Source organism: Salmo salar, chromosome ssa10 (assembly GCF_905237065.1).
Source record: "Salmo salar chromosome ssa10, Ssal_v3.1, whole genome shotgun sequence".
Taxonomy (NCBI): domain Eukaryota; kingdom Metazoa; phylum Chordata; class Actinopteri; order Salmoniformes; family Salmonidae; genus Salmo; species Salmo salar.
Genome location: NC_059451.1, coordinates 109863331 through 109887273, shown reverse-complemented (window position 1 = coordinate 109887273; position 23943 = coordinate 109863331). Strand labels below are relative to the sequence as shown.

Below are 23943 nucleotides of genomic sequence, written 5' to 3'. Positions count from 1 at the left end.
GACTGGGTGAGACAGGGACCAGATGATGACATAGAATTGGAATCTATTCAGATTCTGAGTCAGATGCCTTTCTTCTCACTAGCCAATAACCATCCATCCTTGTTGTGTTTCCATGGTGATGTGGGAGGTAACTTCTCACCTGACCTATCGCCGTTGCAGGAGGGCTCTGGGAGATTGATGTCACTGTTGATGGCTGCCTGGGTTGCGGTATTCTGCTTCTTCAGGTGTTCTATGGTCTTCCTCAGCTCGTTTAGCTCAGAATCCTCCAACACAACAACATGATAAAACAACACAATTATCTCCACCATCCATCCAAGGAAGGACGGACATATTTCTAAGGAAACAGACCACAGCCCCAGTCCATACCTTCTGCTCAGCCGTGGTGGTAAGTCCCTGGAGTCGGATGGTCATGTTCCCCAAGCTCTGCTCAAATGCTGCTACCAGGTGAGCCTGAAGACATACACACACAACAGTTCACATTTAGTGATCCATGTATGAGGAAAGTAAGCAAATTGACCTGCTGACAATGTCATTTGTAATCCCATCTCAAGGCTGTGAAAAGGGCAACAAACTGTCGCTTTCAGAAAAGGTCTTGCTCATAAGAACACACCCATGTACTTTTCACGACATACATACACAGAGCCAAAACAAAACATACACAGGTGATAATGGCTTCTATGTCATGGTGTACCGAGTATTTTGAGTAAGAATGACAGGTCAGAACATGTTGGAAATGGATCAATGCTGATGTAAAGGGTGATGGGGCAGGCTCTCTGGGGGCTAGCTAGCTACAGTAGCTGTCTGGGCAGGGTTCCATGTTTTAGCAGCCTGGTAGAGATCAACATGAGGCCAACACAAGTCCTAACACACTAGCTAGCTCTCATCTGCCTTAGTGAAACCAGAGACCTGCTATCTTCTCACAGCCACAGATGAGCACATGGGGACAAAGGAAAAAGAGGAATACAGTTAGGATGTTTTCATCTCATATGCAGAGTAAAAATAATCACCAGTATCTGTTATATTTTGTAGAGACAGGTATGGTAGAAACATGCTGCTCAAAGTCATGCTCGTTATCAAACTACACGTTGACTCTCATCACCGTCACAGTTGGAAATATGATGACGATGTACAAAGAGATTGCAGACTCGCTCAGTATGCCGTCTGTTTGGCTATAATAAACATCCAAAGAAACCAACTCAAATGCATGAAATCAATGGACGGCTTGTGTTTTAGAAGATAAATGCAAACATTACACACCACAGGTGTTTGGATTTCAAAAGGTTGGTTTCAGATATGACACATTATCTTATGCATTGATGTTGTTAATATGCTTTACAAAAAAAAAAAATCTGAGCAATTGATTTGCGTTCCACTGAAAAACTAAAGCATTATCAACTTTTGAAATCAAACATGAAATCAAATATGAAGTTCCTGGTGTTTGATAACTAACAGCTTTCCAGCCAAAACAAAAGCAGAACATCAAGATAAAGGCAACAGAGACGAGCGTGTCCTCTGATAAAACATATCTAGGACAGACAGACACACTGAACTCCAACCTCTAGTTACAGCCCACAACGTAGCCATATTATTCCCTATACTGCTAGCCAGAGGTGCCAGTCAGATCCCACCTCAGTGAGGCCCTGCTGTGTGTTGCTGTCCCCCTGGTGGCGCCTCAGCATGGGCTGCAGCTGGCGTCTGGCCATCTCTCTGGCTGCCTCCTTCCCCAGGGACGGGTAGTGGTTCAGGGAATACCACGCCACCGGGCTGCTGGCCCTGGGACTTCTTGCTGACATGGTTAAAGCTCCTCAGCTCAAGGTGATCCAGCCCAGCCAGGGACCAGTCTGCCTTTGATAAAGTATGAGTCCGATAGCAGACAGACGCTGAAGACCGATAGCTTCTGAGCATCACACAGAGGTATGAGTAAACACGTCCTGATTCCTATCACAGCCCAGAGCTCGTCCTCCCCGGAACATAAGCTGAAGGTAGAAGAGAATGCGGGGAACAGATCTGGAGGGCTTCCAGAGGCGCTGGTGTTGGGGCACGTGGCTGGCTGACTGCTCCACTATCAAGCTGCACAGATTAGCTCCAGGAGTATAGACGGGTTGGTTGTTAAGCAACAAAACTGACGTGTGTCCAACTATGGGGCAAAACAGATAGGGTTGGCTTAGATTGTTGACAACATGTAAACTACAGTACATTCGGAAAGTACACAGACCCCTGGACTTTTCCCACATTTTGTTACGTTACAGCCTTATTCTGAAATGATTAAATAGTTTTTTCCCCCTCAATCTACATACAATATCCTATAATGACAAAGCAAAAAACTTTTTTTAGAAGTTTTTGCAAAAAAAAACCCCGGAAATATCACATGTACATAAGTATTCAGACCATTTGCTTAGTACTTCATTGAAGCACCTTTGGCAGCGATTACAGCCTCGAGTCTTCTTGGGTATGACGCTACAAGCTTGGCACACCTGTATTTGGGGAGTTTCTCCCATTCTTTTCTATAGATCCTCTCAAGCTCCGCAAGGATGGATGTGGAGTGTCGCTGCACAGCTATTTTCAGGTCTCTCCAGAGATGTTTGATTGGATTCAAGCCCGGGCTCTGGCTGGGCCACTCAAGGATATTCAGAGACTTGTCCTGAAGCCACTCCTGCGTTGTCTTGGCTGTGTGCTTAGGGTCGTTGTCTTGTTGGAAGGTGAACCTTCGCCCCAGTCTGAGGTCCTGAGCAGGTTTTCATCAAGGATCTCTGTACTTTGCTCCGTTCATCTTTCCCTTGATCCTGACTAGTCTCCCAGTCCCTGCCGCTGAAGAATATCCCCACAGCATGATACTGCCACCACCATGCTTCGCCTTAGGGATGGTGCCAGGTTTCCTCCAGACGTGACGCTTAGCATTCAGGCTAAATAGTTCAATCTTGGTTTCATCAGACTAGAGAATCTTGTTTCTCATGGTCAGAGTCCTTTAGGTGCCTTTTGGCAAACTGCAGGTGGGCTGTCATGTGCCTTTTACTGAGGAGTGGCTTCCGTCTGGCCACTCTACCATAAAGGCCTGATTGGTGGAGTGCTGCAGAGATGGTTGTCCTTCTGGAAGGTTCTCCCATCTCCACAGAGGAACTCTGGAGCTCTGTCAGAGTGACCATCTGGTTTTTGGTCACCTCCCTGACCAAGGCCCTTCTTCCATGATTGCTCAGTTGCACTAGGAAGAGTCTAGGTGGTTCCAAACTTCTTCCATTTAAGAATGATGGAGGCCATTGTGTTCTTGGGGACCTTCAATGCTGCAGACATTTTTTGTTACCCTTCCCCAGATCTGTGCCTCGACACAATCCTGTCTTGGAGCTCTACGGACAATTTCTTCGACCTCATGGCTTAGCTTTTGCTCTGACATGCACGGTCAACTGTGGGACCTTATGTAGACAGGTGTGACCTTTCCAAATCATGTCCAATTAATCATTATGGGGTATTGTGTGTAGATTGATGAAAAAAATACACATTTAATCAATTTTAGAACAAGGCTGTAACGTAACAAAATGTGGAAAAAGTTAAGTGGTCTGAATACTTTCTGAATGCATTGTATATTTAATCTCCAAATGTTTATTGAAAACATACTATAAATACATTTGCAGAATGAGCACTTGTCTCTCAAATACATTGTTAGAGTTGTTGGTTAGCTTGCTTACAAAGTTTTTGACATATTAGCATGACATCACTCAAAACACCTCAAAACAAAACATGGTATGGATAAGAAGATAAAACTAGCTAAAACAAGCCACCTACGATTCCCCACACGGTGGCTTCTTGTCATTGTTGCTAGCTATATGACCGTTCAGAATTAAACAATGCACACCTTTCGGCTACATCGATGCATTTTTGTGACGTTGTCAGCCAAACCGTCTATTCTCGGTAAGTCATTCAGTCAGTCAGTCAGTCAGGTCCTAGTGCAGGTCTGTCTCGTAGGGCTGTTAGGGTCAGACCATACTCTAGCAGCCTAACACGAGTGCTCTTACATGGGGCTACAGCCTTCATACTCCACACCAAGTCTCCACAGCTGCAGGAACCTCCAACCTGCTTTGTTGTGAAATCTCTGTTGTGAGATCACATGACCAGTGTGGATGCGGGCCAGAGGATGCACCATTTCATTAGGTCATTACTGCTGGGCCATCGTGTTTGTTTGCATTCAGAGAGCAGACAGAGCAGAAATGGGGTTAAATGCTTCCCTTCTCAGACCATTCCACAGTGTCATGTTCAATGCTTCCCCTCTCAGACCATTCCACAGTGTCATGTTCAATGCTTCCCCTCTCAGACCATTCCACAGTGTCATGTTCAATGCTTCGCCTCTCAGACCATTCCACAGTGTCATGTTCAATGCTTCCCCTCTCAGACCATTCCACAGTGTCATGTTCAATGCTTCCCTTCTCAGACCATTCCACAGTGTCATGTTCAATGCTTCCCTTCTCAGACCATTCCACAGTGTCATGTTCAATGCTTCCCCTCTCAGACCATTCCACAGTGTCATGTTCAATGCTTCCCTTCTCAGACCATTCCACAGTGTCATGTTCAATGCTTCCCCTCTCAGACCATTACACAGTGTCATGTTCAATGTGCTTTAGGCAGCCACGCAAAGGTAAACAAAAAACAAACACCAGCCGCAATGCTGGAACACTTTGACTTCTAGATAAATTCTGGTAATATGCAACACTAACACAAATGAGTTCCACTGAGAACAACCAAGACATTACATACCGTTTCTACCAGCATAGCAAAACAATGAGAGCCACAGTGCATAGCATAGTAACCCTTTGCTTTGGCAAAGTGGGTGGGGTTATATCCTGCCTGTTTGGCCCTGTCCGGGGGTATCATCGGATGGGGCCACAGTGTCTTCTGATCCCTCATGTCTTCTGATCCCTCCTGTCTCAGCCTCCAGTATTTATGCTGCAGTAGTTTATGTGTCGGGGGGCTAGGGTCAGTCTTTTACATCTGGAGTATTTCTCTTGTCTTATCCGGTGTCCTGTGTGAATTTAAATATGCTCTCTCTAATTCTCTCTTTCTCTCTTTCTGTCTTTCTCTCGGAGGACCTGAGCCCTAGGACCATGCCTCAGGACTACCTGGTATGATGACTCCTTGCTGTCCCCAGTCCACCTGGCCGTGCTGCTGCTCCAGTTTCAACTGTTCTGCCTGCGGCTATGGAACCCTGACCTGTTCACCGGATGTGCTTGTTGCACCCTCGACAACTACTATGATTATTATTATTTGACCATGCTGGTCATTTATGAACATTTTAACATCTTGACCATGTTCTGTTATAATATCCACCCTGCACAGCCAGAAGAGGACTGGCCACCCCTCATAGCCTGGTTCCTCTCTAGGTTTCTTCCTAGGTTTTTGGCCTTTCTAGGGAGTTTTTCCTAGGGAGTTTTTCCTAGCCACCGTGCTTCTTTCACATGCATTGCTTGCTGTTTGGGGTTTTAGGCTGGGTTTCTGTACAGCACTTTGAGATATCAGCTGATGTACGAAGGGCTATATAAATAAATTTGATTTGATTTGATTTGATACTTACATTAGCACTCATTTGAGTGGTCAGAGCAGACACCTTCTCTTGGGAGGCGTCCAATTCTCTCCGCAGCTTACGAATCTGAGAACAGAAAAACAAGATCATGCTTATCTACAGGAAATACGATACATACCATATATGATACAGTAGTATGTATTCCATTGAATACAACAGAGTATTTTGAGTAAGAATGATAGGGATTTAGTTGCTCCTGAGGGGCAGCTGGGTCAGTCGGTAAATGTTCAGCTGCTAACAAAGCCTTTGTATTACTCAAATAACTTCAGGGCTCATAAATAGTTATACTGCTACGGGGGCCCCCAAACCCTCCAAAATAAAAGTCAATCAGATAGCATGTGATAGCAAAATGTGTAGAATTGCAGGAAATTAGCTTTAAAACAGCAACATTTTCTCTCAGCCTCATGGCAAAATGTATAGAATAGCAGGACATTTGCTTTAAAATAGCAACATTTTCTCTTAGCCTCATGAGAAAATGTGTAGAATAGCAAAACTGTACATTTTTCTCTCTGCACCATGGCAAAATGTGTTGAAATGCAGTAAGTAAAAAAACTGATATTGGGGGGTGGTGGGTCCCCATAGATCAGTGCCCCGGTGCCCCAAATGCAGTAGTTCGGCCCTCGTAATCAGGTCACAGTATGGTGTAATATGGTACAAATCACAAAAGGCTATGATACGAATCAATGGTGTCACATTGTGTGAAAGTAAAGTACACAAAGTTGTTCTTACCTCTGACTGAGCTTTCTCCTCAGGCTATGGAAATATAAGAGGAGCAAAGAGAAGGAAACAAATAGGGTTTAGCATGTCAGAGTATGCATGGGATAAGACGACATGCCAAACAATCTGAACATATTCATTTTCCATCTAAGGCTACAGTGAATCCCTAGGAGCACAGTTAACTAGCAATGCAATTCAGCAGTCAATTCAGACATAACCTTAACCTTAAGCCTAACCCTACACTATCTAGAACCTAAAAGGGTTTTTCGTGTATCCCCATAGGATAACCCTTTGAAGAACCCTTTTTGGTTCCCGCTAGATCCCTTTTGAGTTCCATGTAGAACACTCTACATGGAACCCAAAATTGTTCTACCTGGAACCAAAAGGGGTTCTACCTGGAACCAAAAATGTTTCTAATATGGGGACAGCCAAATAACCCATTTGGAACCCTTTTTTCTGAGAGTGTAACCTTAAATTTAGACCAAAAATGTAGCTCATTTGTACTTTGTGGCTGGGGAATCTGACTTTGTGGCTGGGGAATCTGACTTTGTGGCTATGGAAGCTAGTGGAAACCAGATTAACCCTAGTCCTAAACTAAAAAGCATGCTCAATGAAGAATTGCAATTAAAATAACTTTTTAGCCCAGGACTAGGCTTAATCTGTGTCTGGGAAACCAGCCCTTAGCATATCCATGTGTTTGGATAGTCAGTGGAGTGCATAGACAGACAGCGAAGTGGCACTCACCGTGGAATAGACAGAGGAAGTGCTGGACACCAGAGACACAGAGGAGGCGTGGACTGGAGAGAAACAAAAACACAACGTTCAACTCGTTCATCTTCCCACATCATTCATGGCACACTGGAAACAGAAGTCAATTAGACATTGGTCATTGAAATGACGTGGAAACAACTTTGATTCAACCAGTGGTGGGTATATGATCCATGTAAGCAGTGATTCATCTCAACTTGAAGACAGGAACATGCATGAACAGGTCCCCTGACTGAACGTTTACAACAGAGGTGCTGTACTTGTGTGTGGTGCTGTTACTGTAACTAGTTTACTTTGTAGCCTACACTTTAATTGTTCTGATATGGTTGAAACCCACACAGCAGCACCAGTCTGGCTAACTCTACAGTTCACATGTCCAAACTCAACATCTCCCTTGTGTGACAAACTGTATGATGCGTTCACACTTTACCAGTAGTCATTAGCCTATCCCTCATCATGCTTGGGGATTTGATCTTGCAACCTTTCAGTTATTAGTCCAATGCTCTAACCACTAGGCTACCTGCCGCCCCATTTCCCTATAACGCACGTTATATGAGCATGGTAGAATTCAATGGCTACGGTTCATTCTTACATGTTCTATGTTTGAGCTGATTTTGAAAGCAAAAGTCGAATTGAAAACATTATTGGCATTGTTGAATTCGATTTCCATAATAGCAAGTTAGGACTGATGGTTTGGTTAGCTAACTAGCAAGTCTGTTTGGTTACCAAGGCAACTACTGTAGCTATCTAGTAAACCTAAACACATTTCTACCTGCAAATGAACACAGTCCTTCGTTCATTTCCACAGAACACATAGGCCCTTGTTGATTATCCCTTACATATTCTCTAGTGAGTACTGTCAATGCCATAACAATAACACAGCCTCTCTCTCTTCATTCATCATCATTTAATGGAACCACAATATCCCTGCAGGACTAAAACGACAGCAGGGGGATGTGCCAAACTTAACTAAATGCTTAGCTGCTTATGAAGCCTTTGTACAAACAAGCCCCAGTTATCCAGAGCCCTGAAGGTTTTCTCCAGACTGATTCAAGTGTCACAGAGTTAATTTACGTGTGTGGATGGCACATTTTTATTTGACCTTAATTTAACTAGGCAAGTGGGTTAAGAACAAATCCTTATTTACAATGACAGCCTACACCGGTCAAACCCGGACAACAATGGGCCAATTGTGCATTGCCCTAAGGGACTCCCAATCACGGCCAAATGGGACTCCCAATCACAGCCTGGATTTGAACCAGGTTGTCTGTAGTAACACCTCAAGCACTAAGATGCTGTGCCTTAGAACGCTGCGCCACTCGGGAGCCCTGGATGGTGGGGAATAAGACACCATTCTTCCACAAGAAATTCCATAATTTGGCATTTTGTTTTCATTGGTGGAAAACGCTGTCTCAAGCGCCACTACAGAATCTCCCATAATAGTTCAATAGGATTGATATCTGGTGACTGAGACGGCAATGGCATATCGTGAAATATCAGCAAGTTGAGCAGTCTTTGTCACTGGAGCTTCTGCCAAACGTGCCCCAACAGTCTCTCCTCTTTCAAAGTCACTGAGGTCTCTTCTTCTAGCCATGGTAGCCAAAATAATAGGCAACTGGGCTTGCCCAGCATTTGTTTACCTGACCCAAAGCATGATGGTGTTTTGGTATTTTATTAGGCTCCCCATTAGCTGTTGCAAAAGCAGCAGCTACTCTTCCTGGGGTCCACACAGAACATGAAACATAATACAGAATGACATAATACAGAACATCATTAGACAAGAACAGCTCAAGGACAGAACTACATACATTTTTAAAAAGGCACACATAGCCTACATATCAATGCATACACACAAACTATCTAGGTCAAATAGGGGAGAGGCGTTGTGCTGCGAGGTGTTGCTTTATCTGTTTTTTTTAAACCAGGTTTGCTGTTTATTTGAGCAATATGAGATGGAAGGAAGTTCCATGCAATAAGGGCTCAATATAATAATGTACGTTTTCTTGAATTTGTTCTGGATTTGGGGACTATGAAAAGACCCCTGGTGGCATGTCTGGTGGGATAAGTGTGTGTGTCAGAGCTGTGTGTAAGTTGACTATGCAAACAATTTGGGATTTTCAACACATTCATGTTTCTTATATATGTAGAGCTGGTAATGAATGATGGGATGTTAATTCCACACCTGTGTGGAAGCACCTACTTTTAATATACTTTGCATCCCTCATTTAATCAAGTGTTTCCATTATTTTGGCAGTTACCTGTATTATTCTTTGAAATGACCATTGAACTGCAGTACATATCCCAGATTACACCTGAACATGCTAGGATGTTGGATTAATTTTTCAAGTTGGGAATGGATGCTTGTCTTTTCTGAAACATATATTTAGGAGTCCTGAAATAAGGTAGAGTACATATACATGTACTGTGATTAGAGTAGATATTTTCCCAGGTTTACTCTATCACCTGTGATCTAAAGTAGAAAAGTAGACACTGTGCCCTGTGCCCTGCTCCTGTCTGGAAAGAGAGCGGGTCTGTAGAGCTGGTGTTGAGTCAGATGTCAATTTGCGATGGGAGAGGAGATATTTATCAGCCTTTCTCTTCCTTCTTCTCCTCCTCCTAACCTTGGCCTACATGCCACAACACCACAGCTCAACATGACTATGAGACTCGCCCTTGGACACGAACAAATCAACAGCCAACACCAGCCAAGAAATTGGCATCATACAGGGATCAGTTAAAGAGAGAGCCTCGGGACAAGCAATAAACCACAAGAGCACCAAGCCATTCAGCCAAAGAAGTGTAGTCAATCATCAAACCTCAGTCTATGTACGTACATCGAACAAACTGCTTCTTTGTATGTCCCAATTCAACTGTAAACGTGTGGAAAGACTGAAATAATAAAGGTAATGAATGACTTCACTAGTGAATTAAATGGTTGGTTGAACAAGCGTGTGGATTCAATAAACATTAATTTTGTAAATTAAAAAAGTATATCTTTCAATAGTGCCCTGTTAAAAAGGCTTTCAAAAAACCCTCTTCGTTAACAACAATCTGCAAGCATGGCTGGATTTTTTAAAGGAATTATAATCCATTCAGAAGTAAAATGGAAGTTCACACATGCATGTGGAGTGGAAGTCATCTAACAAAGAAATAGATGTACCTGCATTTTGAGAGCTTGGGTCGATAAGGTTCTTTCTGCAAAAAGATGACTCTTGGTTTGAATGGTGTCAGCGATTTTTATCTTGTATTCTTTTGAACTTAACAACATGAACTGGAGTATTTAGAGTACTATATAGTTAGAGAACATTGAACAGAACACGGCTATGCAGATAGAACCTTATAGTCCCAAGCTCATAATTTCTCTGAGGATCTGTGTGATCGCAGATAGACGGAGGGGTATGTCAATCTGTCTTACCCTCCTCCAGGCCTTCTCTGAAGGACCCAGAACTGGTCATGGTGCGACTCTTCTCCTCTAGAGACATGGACGAGTTCCTCAGACGGGGGTCACTGTATGGGTCATACGAACCGTCCTGATTGGCCAGGCCGCTGCGGAGGTTTGCCAGGTTGATCTGTGCCGCCGTGGTAGGGCTGCCTGCTGGGACACAACCGTCACATAACAAAGGTCAAAGAATATCTTAAAAACAGACATGGACAGAGGGCATTGATCAGATATGTTTGCCATTTGTCTCTTACTCTTCACTCATAGTGGAAAGTAGGAGTGAAATACAACATAATAGATATAATCTATACTACTTTCCTTACATCACCGCTACTATCGGAGAAGTCTCTTGAGAGAGACGAAACATTAAGCCAGCATGCACACAAGATTTAGTTCATTGCGCAGCGATGACTATCACTGCTCCTACAGTGCTAATCAAAGTGATGAGTATGGAGGGTTGAGGCTACACCAACCAAGCTGGGAGAAGTTGAAGCGGGCTCCGGAGGGCGAGGTGAGGCTGGAGGTGGGGTAGAAGGGTGAGCTGGCGGCAGACTCCTGAAGACCTCCTGCAGAGTGGGAACGCAGCCAATCCCGGGGGTCGTCATGACTACGTAGCTGGGGCAGGTGGCCGTACCTGCAGAGAGATGACAGGAGATGCTAAAAATCCACCTCTCATCCACATCTATGTGTGAATGCTGCAAGTCATGATCTGCACAGATAATGATAATAACCTAGGCTGTTGATGGACAGGGAGGCACATGGGTAACATCAAGGCTGTGCGATAATGTGCAGGGTGTACAATCACAACATGGTCTACAAAATCACAGAGAATGGGATCATGCATCATATATTGTATGATACAGGTGGAAGTTGTACGTCAATGTACGTTCATGAAAACAATACTTAATACCACCCCCCCAAAAACATTATACAAAAATAAATACTTATATATTTTTTTTTATGTATGTATTTCTTTCCTGAGTAAACTGCTCAAGGAAATGGTGGCTTACAGAGATGTGTTTTGGGAGTTTAGCCCTTGTTTGAGTAAAACAACGGTTGTAATATACATCTAATCACAGAAGCTCAAAAACCTAAACATAGGGGCAATTCATGTTTGGTGGAGGTAGGTGTGTGGTCATTCTGAACATGTAGACAAAACATATAGAGACAGGACACAGCTACAGATAACAGCTACCTATAGAAGCTTCACAGCTGTGGTGTGATCTTTCTTAGTTCTATACGCTTTGATGTACATCTCAAGATGAGGTTTCAGACTCCCGCCCTGTCCTTCCCAGTGTAGCCAGCAGATGGCATTATGCATGCTGTGAAAGAGATGGAGGCAGCGATAACATCCAACAGTCACTTCACTTCACAAACACAGGACACTACACAGAGGCAGCTGTTTCACCATCAAGCAAGCCTAACTCCATATAGACACATTTACCTGTCCTGTTTCCGGGGTAAAGTGTTTCGGCTGGGACTACCCGAGGGAGAGGAGAGAGGGCTAAGGCTAGGGGGAAGGGAGGGGGTTAGTGGTGTAGGGGGTTAGGGGGTAAGGGTAAACAACAGAGAGAGGAGGAGCACAGATAGACGGGGAAACAGAGAGATCAACAGTCAAGATAGAATCCATGCTTTCATTACACCAACAACTAGGAGTCAGTCTCCTATCATCTCCTATATCATCAATATGGCCACTCAAACTCTACTGTTAGAAAGGGACTAAACCCTCATGCACACAACAGATCGAAGGTTGAGATACAAAGGGAAGAAAAGAGAGGAGAGCATGTAGCCGACATTAAAACACATAGCCACACCTGGCAGCTCCTAAGCCAAACCCATTCCTACCTGTCTGAGAAGCCAGTTTTGATGCCGTTGTTCCTGATGCAGGCTGGCAGTGTGTCGTGACCAGGGCCGTGGTGTCCGTGGCCTCCGCTGCCCAGAGACAGGTCGATGGACTCGCTGCTGGTGGCAAGGCTGCTGAGGGAGGGGTAGCCGGGGCTCAGAGTGTCCCTGCTCAGGGTGCTGCTCCAGGCCAGGCTGTGGGAGGGGGTGGACAGGGCCGAGCTGGGACTGGAGGCCAGGGGGGAGAGGGAGTGGGCCTCCACACCCAGACGACCTCCACCCCCATACAGAGGGCTACTGCCCCCGCTACTGGCCGAAGGGGAGTCCAGAGCGACGCCCTGCTGGCCAGAGTTGGAGATGACAGTGGAGTTCTTCATGTTCTCTGCAGTGGTGACTGGGGCATGCTGCTTGCCCTGCTTTCCTCCGAACAGTCTGGACGGCACGGGAAGGAAGCAGAGGAGAAGAGTGAGAGGAGAGTTAAATGGTACATGGGTTTAAGCAGGGAATTGTTGAAGTAATCTTTGATCAAAATACTCCTTATTGCAAAGATAAGCGAAACAAATGCATATTATAACGTTGCCACGACAACACAATCCCTACTTCATGGTATAATCACATCATCACAAGACAAATATATCCATCTCTCTGATTCGCTGGTCTGGTTTGGCCGTCCGTGTGAGCAGCTATCATACATCTTCTACCATGCCTTTTTATCAACACGTCATTTACATTAAAGCAGGATGTAAAGTGTGTCCTACAGACGCCATATTAGCTTGGACAACATTAAATAATCAAGGGTTAAATGAGAAGGGAGACTCTCAGACCACTGAGGGGAAACAGATGCTCTATTTTCTCATTACCTCATCAGGCAATTAGTTAGATAAGTCCAAGCAGCAGCATAAGATAAAGCAACACCAGCCAGCCCAGCACTGGGTTTGAGCTAGAGAAAACACTGGGCCCTCAGTCTGGGCCCTGTCACCCTGCTTTTAATGACCACTGATAGACCATTATACCAAGAGAGAGAGGCCTAGTGATAAGCCAAGCCTTTTAAATCACTCACGATTCTTGGGCAGACTTCAAAAAAACGTCATGAAACCCTGATAAGCCAAGAGCTCTCAGTTTTATTTAATGTTACTACAACGCTGATATGATAATTGTCCCAACCAAAATCAGTTTGCACTGTGCCTGAATGTCACATAACCCACTGGGCACAAACATCAGTTCAACGTCTAGTTTTGATTTACATTTGACTGAGTTGTCAACTATTGTGAATGTAACGTGAAATCAACAAAAAATGTAATGTCATTGGATTTATTAAAAAAGTTACGTTGATTCTTTTTTGCAAATTCAATGAGTTTTCCACGTTGATTCAACACCATCACATAGCTTTTTGGGGTTGAAATGACGTGGAAACAACATTGATTCAACCAGTTTTGCCCAGTGGGAATCATAAGCAGGCCGGTGTGGTAGTGCTTTCAGGGCTGGTGGAAGGAGCTCTCAGACTCATCCAGTGTTAGTGTGAGACAGCGCTTGATGACTGGGGCTAGGGGTATGGAGGTGGTGGGCTGACCTGCGCATGGTAGGGGAGGAGACGTCTGGGTACTTTCCCCCTGGTTGCCTGGCTCCATGGGCTGAGGGACTGGCTTCAGAGGACACCCCCTTCTCCCGGTCTGTCTGGTTGGATCCAGAGCCAGGAAGGGGGATGCCACCAGCGCTGGGTTTGGGGACTTGGCTGCGGCTTTTGGGGCCATGGAGCATGTTGGACTTGCTGCTGAGATTGGAGTCGATGCTGGTGCTGGACGAGCGGCTTGTGCTGCGTCCCCCACCAGAGGCTCTGCTGGGCCGGGGGAGGCTGCGGTACTGCAGGGTGGAGTGTGAGCTCACAGGTAGGTAGCCATCATCCACACTGGCCTGGCGACCAAGACCCCGACCCCCGTGGAGCTGCACTGACTTGGGGATCTTCCCCAGGGTGGCGGAGCCACTGGTGATGGTCACTCCGCTGGCTGTCACCATGGTCATACCTCCTCCTGCATGCTTCTTAAATCCAAAGGTGTTGGTGGTGGGGGTGCGGCTGGAGCTGGAGGAGGGGGGCTTCTTGGCCTCGTCACCACTGCTGCGGCCTGTGTCTGATGGGGAGCGCTGCATGCTACACTTGGCCCGGGGAGAGAGATGATGTTGGCCCTTCTCAGACACCTTGGCGTCGTCCGTTTTACCTGTGGGTGGACACATGACAGTTTATCAACCATGGCCCACCAGATACAATGTCTCTGTGGTTGACTGCTGGCTGCCTCATCACACGCTACAGAAACACATGTACATTGAACAAAAATATAAATGCAACATGCAACAATTCCAAAGATTTTACTGAGACAAATCAGTCAATTTAAATAAATTCATTAGGCCCTAATCTATAGATTTCACGACTGGGAATACAGATATGCATCTGTTGGCCACAGATACCTTAAAAACAATGTAGGGGCGTGGATCAGAAAACCAGTCAGTATCTGGTGTGACCAGCATTTGCCTCATGCAGCGTGACACATCTCCTTTGCATAAAGTTGATCAGGCTGTTGATTGTGGCCTGTGGAATGTTGTCCCACTCCTCTTCAATAGATGTGCAAAGTTGCTGGATATTGGCGGGAACTGGCACATGCTGTCATACACGTCGATCCAGAGCGTCCCAAACAAGCTCAATGGGTGACATATCTGGTGAGTATGCAAGCCATGGAAGAACTGGGACATTTTCAGCTTCCAGGAATTGTGTACAGATCCTTGCGACATGGGACAGTGAATTATCATGCTGAAACATGAGGTGATGGCGGCAGATTAATGTCATGACAATGGGCCTCAGGATCTCGTCTCAGTACCTCTGCATTCAAATTGCCATCTATAAAATGCAATTGTGTTCATTGCATCGTCGGACGGGGTCACAGTGTCTCCCGACCCCTCGTCTTAGCCTCCAGTATTTATGCTGCAATAGTTTATGTGTTGGGGGGCTAGGATCTGTCTTTCTCCTGTCTTATCCGGTGTCCTGTGGGAATTTAAGTATGCTCTAACTCTCTCTCTTTTCTCTCTTCTCTCAGAGGACCTGAGCCCTAGGACCATGCCTCAGGACTACCTGGCCTGATGACTCCTTGCTGTCCCCAGTCCACCTGGTCGTGCTGCTGCTCCAGTTTCAACTGTTCTGTCTGCGGCTATGGAACCCTGACCTGTTACCTTGTCCCAGACCTGCTGTTTTCGACTCTCTCTCTCTACCGCACCTGCTGTCTCTACTCTGAAAGATCGGCTATGAAAAGCCAACTGATATTTACTCCTGAGGTGCTGACCTGTTGCACCCTCTACAACCACTGTGATAATTATTATTTGACCCTGCTGGTCATCTATGAACATTTGAACGTCTTGGCCATGTTCTGTTATAATCTCCACTCGGCACAGCCAGAAGAGGACTGGCCACCCCTCAGAGCCTGGTTCCTCTCTAGGTTTCTTCCTAGGTTCATGCCTATCTAGGGAATTTTCCTAGCCACCGTGCTTCTACATCTGCATTGCTTGCTGTTTGGGGTTTTAGGCTGGGTTTCTGGATAGCACTTTGTGACATAGGCTGATGTATAAAGGGCTTTATAAATACATTTGATTGATCGATTGTCTTTAGCTTATGCCTGCTAATACCATAACCCCACCGTCACCATGGGGCACTCTGTTCACAACGTTGACATCAGCAAACCGCTCGCCCACACGATGTCATACACATTGTCTGCCATCTGCCCGGTACATGTGAAGAGCACACTTCGTTGCGTTTATCTTTTTGTTCAGTATAGTTCAGACTGATAGAGAACAATATAGAGACAGTGTGGCTGCTGGGCTCCGTCTGTCTCTACTCTGTTTGTAACGTACCTGTAACATGGGTCTTCAGCGTTGCACAACCTGGCGTGATGGGAGCCTTGGTCCTGGGCGAGGTTACACCCACCTGGGCGCTCATTCCCCGCCTCCAGGAGCCTGTGTGGGCCATGGAGGGAGTATTGCGGCCTGAGGAGCTCCTGTCCGACTCGTCTGACATGTCTGAGGGATGGCGGCAATACTTGGAGCCAAACTCCATTTTGACCCCGTTGTCCGAGCCACCGTCTGACCTCTTGACCTCGTCGCTGCCGGACCACACAGAGTTCCGCTCGATGGCCAAGTGCTTCTCTGCGTCCGTCTGGAGCTGAGGGAAACCAAACGTCAAACATCTGTTACTTCTGTTTGTTCAAGTGCTGTAGATACTGTACATCAGAGGAGACTGGTGAGGGGAGGACGGATCATAATAATGAATGGAGTGAATGAAATGGTATCAAACACATGGAAACCAGATGTTAGATGTGTTTGAGACCATTCCATTCACTCTGTTCCAGCCATTACAATGAGCCTGTCCTCCCCATTTAAAGTGACACCAGCCACCACTGCTGTACATACTCTAACTCCCCTCTACTTACAGTATATCAATATAATAATAACACTGATACGTGAATCATCTCACTAGGAGAGCAAGCAGAAAGAAAAGCAATGGTCTACTAGTCTAGACCAGCATTTCCTAAGCTCAGTCCTGGAGACCCCAATGGGTGCATGTTTGGCCCTAACACTACACAGCTGATTCAAATCATCAACTAGTCATCAAGCTTTGATTATTGGAATCAGATGCGTAGTGTTAGGGCAAAACCCAAAACGTACACCCCTTGGGGTCCTGAGGACCGAGTTTGGGAAACGCTGGTCTATTACCTCCCCCCATAAGCTCAGCCTTATACCATCATTCCAGTTAAACAACTCCACATGTCCCTATTACTGTGAATGCTTTCATATTCTCATCAGCAAACAGCACTCATTACAAACACACTGTCAAGACCAGGATGTTTGTTTAGTCATCACATTATACAAATATCCTCTTTGTTCTATGAGCTGTTGCTCAACTGCCAAGGGAAAAGATTCCTATTCAGGAACTTGATATTGATGAGGATTTTTCTCTGATTTGGGTGCAGTCTGCTCTCATCTTAGAAGTAATGTGTGGATCTGAGGCATTAACTCTGTGGTTGAACATTAACGCTTTTTGATGTCACTGCTGCCCATCTGGCTTTTCATCTGAGGCATGTGGCTGAATCATTTCACAAACATTGGTTGAGTTCAATAAGACATGCAACATATATATATATTTTTTAAACACGTTGCAATACAAAGTGACAATTAACGCTTTCTATTGGACAGGTCGAGGTAGTCCCTCCATGTTTCAGTCCATTTGCTTCCGTTTGGTGCCTAATGAACAAGACCGTGGTCAGGAGAGTTAGCAGTGGATTATTGGACAGTCCCTGACAGGGCCTGGAGTGATTATCACAGGAAATCAGCAAAGACGACTTCATGCTTCATGTATCAACATTACCGCCTCAAAATGAAAAAATTGGATAAGTAAAGACTTGAGAAAGAGAAGGAGAGGCAGGCGAACAGGACCATTACATTGACCGTTCAAATAAACAACATGTTGAAGCTGTGTTTTGTAGTGTGTTTTCCCAGCTCTCGCCAAACTTACGTCAGCCTTGGTTATAACAGGTCATTGTTCTAGCTACTGAAAATACTCATAAAAATGATTGCCAGGGAAAGAATTTTAATGGCCTCTTTCTTTATCAGCCTGAATCATAAACACTGTTATCTCTATAGCCTCAATAATAAATCCAAGCCATATTCTACAGAGCAGCAGAAAAATGCAACACAAAGCAATTCTATAAAAGGCAATACAGTTACAGAGAAAATGGGAGGGGACTTTGTGACTGAATGTTGGCTTGAAGAGCTGGTTTTGGGGCCGTCTGCATTCTACTGTTTGATTTTAAGTCACTCGTTGGCACGGGAGGATGCAGTGAAAACCTTAATGGTAGAAAAACATGAAAACAAAACGGGTGCCAAAGTTGCAGTCGTTCCTTTCGTCTACCCAGTTCCTTTTTATGACTGGAAATAACCTTGCTGAACAGTCTTCTACATCACAGTCACAACCATGCCAACTGCTTTATTCCTGAAAAAACTCACTCTGTGCTGTTGTCAGGATGTTCCACTGAAAAGAGACTGTCTCTACAGGAACATTCTGTGGTTATCTTTGTAAAAACAGAAACTGCTTCTATCACACAATCTTCCACATAAGCAATGATGACAGACATAAGTTTGTGAGTGTTGAGGTGTATCTGATGAGGACATGGGTCAGGCCTACTACTACACTGTATATACAAAAGCATGTGGACACCCCTTCAAATTAGTGGATTTGGCTATTTCAGCCACACCCGTTGCTGACAGGTGTATAAATCGAGCACACAGACATGCAATCTCCATAGACAAACATTGGCAGTAGAATGTCTTTACTGAAGAGCTCAGTGACTTTCAACGTGACAACCGTCATAGGATGCCACCTTTCCAACAAGTCATTTTGTAAAATTTCTGCCTTGCTAGAGCTGACCCAGTCAACTGTAAGTGCTGTTATTGTGAAGTGGAAACACCTCGGCGTAACAACGGCTCAGCTGCAAAGCGGTATGCCACACAAGCTCACAGATGGGGACTGCAGAGAATTGAAGCGTGTAGCGCGTAAAAATCGTCTGTCCTCGGTTGCAACACTCACTACCGAGTTCCAAATTGCCTCTGGAAGCAACATCAGCACAAGAACTGTTTGTTGGGAGCTTCATGAAATGGTTATTTTGTGTGCGGCCGAGCAGCCGCACACAAACCTCAGATCACCATGCGAAATGCCAAGCGTCGGCTGGAGTGTAAAGCTCGCTGCCATTGGACTCTGGAGCAGTGGAAACGCATTCTATGGAGTGACGAATCACGCTTCACCATCTGGGAGTCCGACAGACAAATCTGGGTTTGGTGGATGCCAGGAGAACGCTACCTCCCCCAATGCATAGTGACAACTGTAAAGTTTGATGGAGGAGGAATATTGGTCTGGGGCTGTTTTTCATGGTTCGGGCCCTTAGTTCCAGTGAAAGGAAATCTTAACGCTACAGCATACAATGATATTCTAGACGATTCTGTGCTTCCAACTTTGTCACAACAGTTTGGGAAAGGCCCTTTCCAGTTTCAGTATGACAATGCCCCCATGCGCAAAGCGAGGTCCATTCAGAAATGGTTTGTCGAGATCGTTGTAGAAGAACTTGACTGGCTTGCACAGAGCCCTGACCTCAACCCCAATGAACATCTTTGGGATGAATTGGAATGCCAACTGTGAGCCTGGCCTAATAGCCCAACATGAGTGCCCGACCTTAATAATGCTTTTGTGGCTGAATGGAAGCAAGTCTCCGCAGCAATGTTCCAACATCTAGTGAAAAGCCTTCTTAGATGAGTGTTATAGCAGTAAAGAGGGGGACCAACTCCATATTAATGCCCATGATTTTGGAATGAGATGTTTGACGAGCAAGTGTCCACATACTTTTGGTCATGTGTGTAGTTAAGCCCATAAATTGGGCTCCCGAGTGGCGCAGCGGTCTAAGGCACTGCATCTCAGTGCTAGAGGCGTCACTACAGACCCTGGTTCGATCCTGGGCTGTATCACAACCGGCCGTGATCGGGAGTCCCATAGGGCGGTGCACAATTGGCCCAGGGTCGCCGGGTTAGGGGAGGGTTTGGCCGGGGTAGGCCATCATTGTAAAATAATAAATTGTTTGTCAAATAAAGCTTAAAAAAAGTTCACCCCAAGACTCCCTCCCTGGTCAGCTCTAAAGCAGGGTTCAGTGCAGTCACAGCCCTGTGGGCACACTGTCATTTCAACGTGGGTAATATTTGGTTGAGAAGTTGATCAATGAGATTACAACCTATATTCACCCACTCAAAAGACTGCAAAAGTTAGTTGAATTTCCTAAGTGTTATCACAATGTTTTCAACCATCTAAAACAGCGTTATTCAAAGTCGGGGTCGCGAGGGAGCTGCAGTGGTGTTGCCAAAATGTAAAAAAACAAACATTTGAAAGAAACGATTTTACGAACTTTGAATACCACTGATCTAAATGCACAACCAAATTGCAATGGAAAAACAATGTCTGATTTTTGGTTTAGTTATCACCCAAATGTCTCACTGCGCTTTAAACCATTTAAAAGCACAGCAAAGTTAAGATGGGAATACAGATATATATTTTCTTAATTTATACAACAGATTAATGTGATATCACTGTTCTTCATCTAATAGCAGAACCAAATGACCTGGCCCCAGTCTCCCGACAGCGATGGAATTTAGGCTTATGAGTGTTTTAACAATGCATCCTTCCTGCAACCGTCGAAGATTCAACATACATTTCCCAAAACACCAAGCAGAGAGTTTGCTGTGTGCGTCGTTGAGGCATGTGTGGATACTGGTAGGTTCGAAAGAAAAGCAGCGCGGCTCTCGGATCAGCTTTCTCCATTCAAATCTTATCTTAACATTAGAATTATTCCACAATACTGATGACAGATCAGCTTCTAGAGAGATATTATCACCTATTGCTGCAAATATTGATTCAACCAGTTTGTGTCCAATTGAGTGGGTTGGAGTTAATTTTGCCTCATATCTGAGTAATGACTGAGTAATGACTCACTGTTCAAAGGCTTGACGGAGCAGGTTGAGGGTTCACAAGGAACGTCTGAAATGTATTCTACCCTCTTGTGGCTTTGAGTTTTTAGTGACTCTTGTCACCGAGTGAATTTTAATAAGCCAATCTAGTTGGTCTACATTGTTCAGAAGCGCCTAAAAAGGATTGCATCATACAGTCTCAAGAATCTAGATTTAGACACTTTTACAATATGGCAAACAGAACGTCTTCTCCTCAAACCAGTAGTCTAAAAGGTGAACATGTGCACCTACGAATAGGAGTGTCTGGATAAGATGAAGTGGGAGGTGATGTGTGCTAGGCTGCAACTTCAATCAACACTTGGAGGCAACCACATCAGCATATAATACAGATCAGAAACAGATGAACGTTTCACTCTGCTTATTTCTTCCACAACCTCTATAACTGAAGTGTGAAAGTTAAGAGGCAGTCTAGTGTATGCAGTTATGTTCAGGTTAATGTACCCATTCAAATGATTGGGGCCAAAAGAATCAAAGTATACAAGTCCCTGGTATATTACAAAGGAGAGCTTAAACGCTCCTACCTCAGCCTAAATGGTTAGTGCTGAGCGATTAGTGCTTTTTTAAACATGAAATGCATTATGAAATTAAAATTATTCAAGCTTTTTAATCGAAATTCCAAAGCCAAAAATAGTAAACATTCAATTGGCAAAACATTGAAAATATTCCATTGTCTCTGTCCACATACAAAAATGTTAAATTACTATGAAATAAAATATTTCAGTTATTAAAAATACATACTGTATATAAAAGATCGGACCCTTTTTTTCAATAGCACGTTTCTGTGCTGAACTAGGTTGAATATTTGCTTAATGAAAACTACAACTCCCTTCAGCCCAGCATCCCAAATAGTTCTTCAAATCAAATCAAATTGTATTGGTCACATACACATGGTTAGTAGATGTTAATGCGAGTGTAGCGAAATGCTTGTGTTTCTAGTTCCGACCATGCAGTAATATCTAACAAGTATTCTAACAATTTCACAACTACCTTATACACACAAGTGTAAAGGAATGAAAAATAATATGTACATACAAATACATGGATGAGCGATGGCCAAACAGCATAGGCAAGATGTAGTAGATGGTATAAAGTACAGTATATACATATGAGATGAGTAATGTAGGGTATGTAAACATTATATAAAGTGGCATTGTTTAAAGTGACTAGTGATACATTTATTATATCACATTTTTTATTATTAAAGTGGCTAGAGAGTTGAGTCAGTATGTTAGCAGCAGCCATTCAATGTCAGTGATGGCTGTTTAACAGTCTGATGGCCTTGAGATATAAGCTGTTTTTCAGTCTCTCGGTCCCTGCTTTGATGCACCTGTACTGACCTCGCCTTCTGGATGATAGCGGGGTGAACAGGCAGTGGCTCAGGTGGTTGTTGTACTTGATGATCTTTTTGGCCTTCCTGTGACATCGGGTGGTGTAGGTATCTTGGAGGGCAGGTAGTTTGCCCCCGGTGATGCGTTGGGCAGACCTCACTACCCTCTGGAGAGCCATACGGGTGTGGGCGGTGCAGTTTCCGTACCAGGCGGTGATACAGCCCGACAGGATGCTCTCGATTGTGCATCTGAAAAGTTTGTGAGTGTTTTTGGTGACAAGACACATTTCTTCAGCCTCCTGAGGTTGAAGAGGCGCTGTTGCGCCTTCTTCACCACGCTGTCTGTGAGGGTGGACCATTTCAGTTTGTCTGTGATGTGTACGCCGAGGAACTTAAAACTTTCTATCTTCTCCACTACTGTCCCGTCGATGTGGATAGGGGGGTGCTCCCTCTGCTGTTTCCTGAAGTCCAAGTCCAGTGCGAGGTTATTTTCCTGATACCACACTCCGAGGGCCCTCACCTCCTCCCTGTAGGCCGTCTCATCGTTGTTGGTAATCAAGCCTACCACTGTAGTGTCGTCTGCAAACTTGATGATTGAGTTGGAGGCGTGCATGGCCACGCAGTCATGGGTGAACAGGGAGTACAGGAGAGGGCTGAGAACGCACCCTTGTGGGGCCCCAGTGTTGAGGATCAGCGGGATGGAGATGTTGTTTCCTACCCTCACCACCCGGGGGCGGCCCGTCAGGAAGTCCAGGACCCAGTTGCACAGGGCGGGGTCGAGACCCATGATCTCAAGCTTAATGACGAGTTTGGAGGGTACTATGGTGTTAAATGCTGAGCTGTAGTCGATGAACAGCATTCTTACATAGGTATTCCTCTTGTCCAGATGGGTTAGGGCAGTGTGCAGTGTGCAGTGTGGTTGCGATTGCGTCGTCTGTGGACCTATTGGGGCGGTAAGCAAATTGAAGTGGGTCTAGGGTATCAGGTAGGGTGGAGGTGATATGATCCTTGACTAGTCTCTCAAAGCACTTCATGATGACGGAAGTGAGTGCTACGGGGCGATAGTCGTTTAGCTCAATTACCTTAGGTTTCTTGGGAACAGGAACAATGGTGGCCCTCTTGAAGCATGTGGGAACAGCAGACTGGGATTGATTGAATATGTCCGTAAACACACCAGCCAGCTGGTCTGCGCATGCTCTGAGGACGCGGCTAGGGATGCCGTCTGGGCCAGCAGCCTTGCGAGGGTTAACACGTTTAAATGTTTTACTCACGTTGGCTGCGGTGTAGGAGTGTCCACAGTCTTTGGTAGCGGGCTGTGTCAGTGGCACTGTATTGTCCTCAAAGGGAGCAAAGAAGTTGTTTAGACATCGGGGTCTGCGACGGGGCTGGTTTTCTTTTTGTATTCTGTGATTGACTGTAGACCCTGCCACATATCTCTCGTGTCTAAGCCGTTGAATTGCGACTCTACTTGACTTTATTTCTCTTGTGAAAAAATTGATTTCTCTCCAGAGAAACGGCGCATTGGGCTCACAAAATAAAACTACATGGAATTGAAATATTTTAACCTGTCTGGGCTAGAGGGCAGTATTTTCACGGCCGGATGAAAAATGTACCCAATTTAAACAGGTTACTACTCTGGCCCAGAAACTAGAATATGCATTTTATTAGTAGATTTGGATAGAAAAC

The 23943-nt window shown here is 45.0% G+C and overlaps 1 protein-coding gene across 6 annotated transcripts in view; it reads right to left on the bottom strand.

Annotated features, from left to right (window-relative positions):
- Window positions 1-23943, bottom strand: part of nav2b (neuron navigator 2b) — a 184295-nt gene that overhangs the window by 13958 nt on the left and 146394 nt on the right. For 3 of the 6 annotated variants that reach the window (XM_045688409.1, XM_014125528.2, XM_014125531.2), the window contains 11 exons: window positions 16224-16530; window positions 13903-14545; window positions 12336-12764; window positions 11935-12000; window positions 10964-11124; window positions 10467-10646; window positions 7028-7080; window positions 6296-6319; window positions 5558-5632; window positions 367-450; window positions 140-263 (listed from right to left, as the gene is read on the bottom strand). In XM_045688409.1, coding sequence (XP_045544365.1) covers window positions 140-263; window positions 367-450; window positions 5558-5632; window positions 6296-6319; window positions 7028-7080; window positions 10467-10646; window positions 10964-11124; window positions 11935-12000; window positions 12336-12764; window positions 13903-14545; window positions 16224-16530 — 2146 coding nt within the window. The remainder of the gene's footprint in view (window positions 1-139; window positions 264-366; window positions 451-5557; window positions 5633-6295; window positions 6320-7027; window positions 7081-10466; window positions 10647-10963; window positions 11125-11934; window positions 12001-12335; window positions 12765-13902; window positions 14546-16223; window positions 16531-23943) is intronic. The other 3 variants (XM_045688406.1, XM_045688407.1, XM_045688408.1) reach the window with 3 other exon arrangements.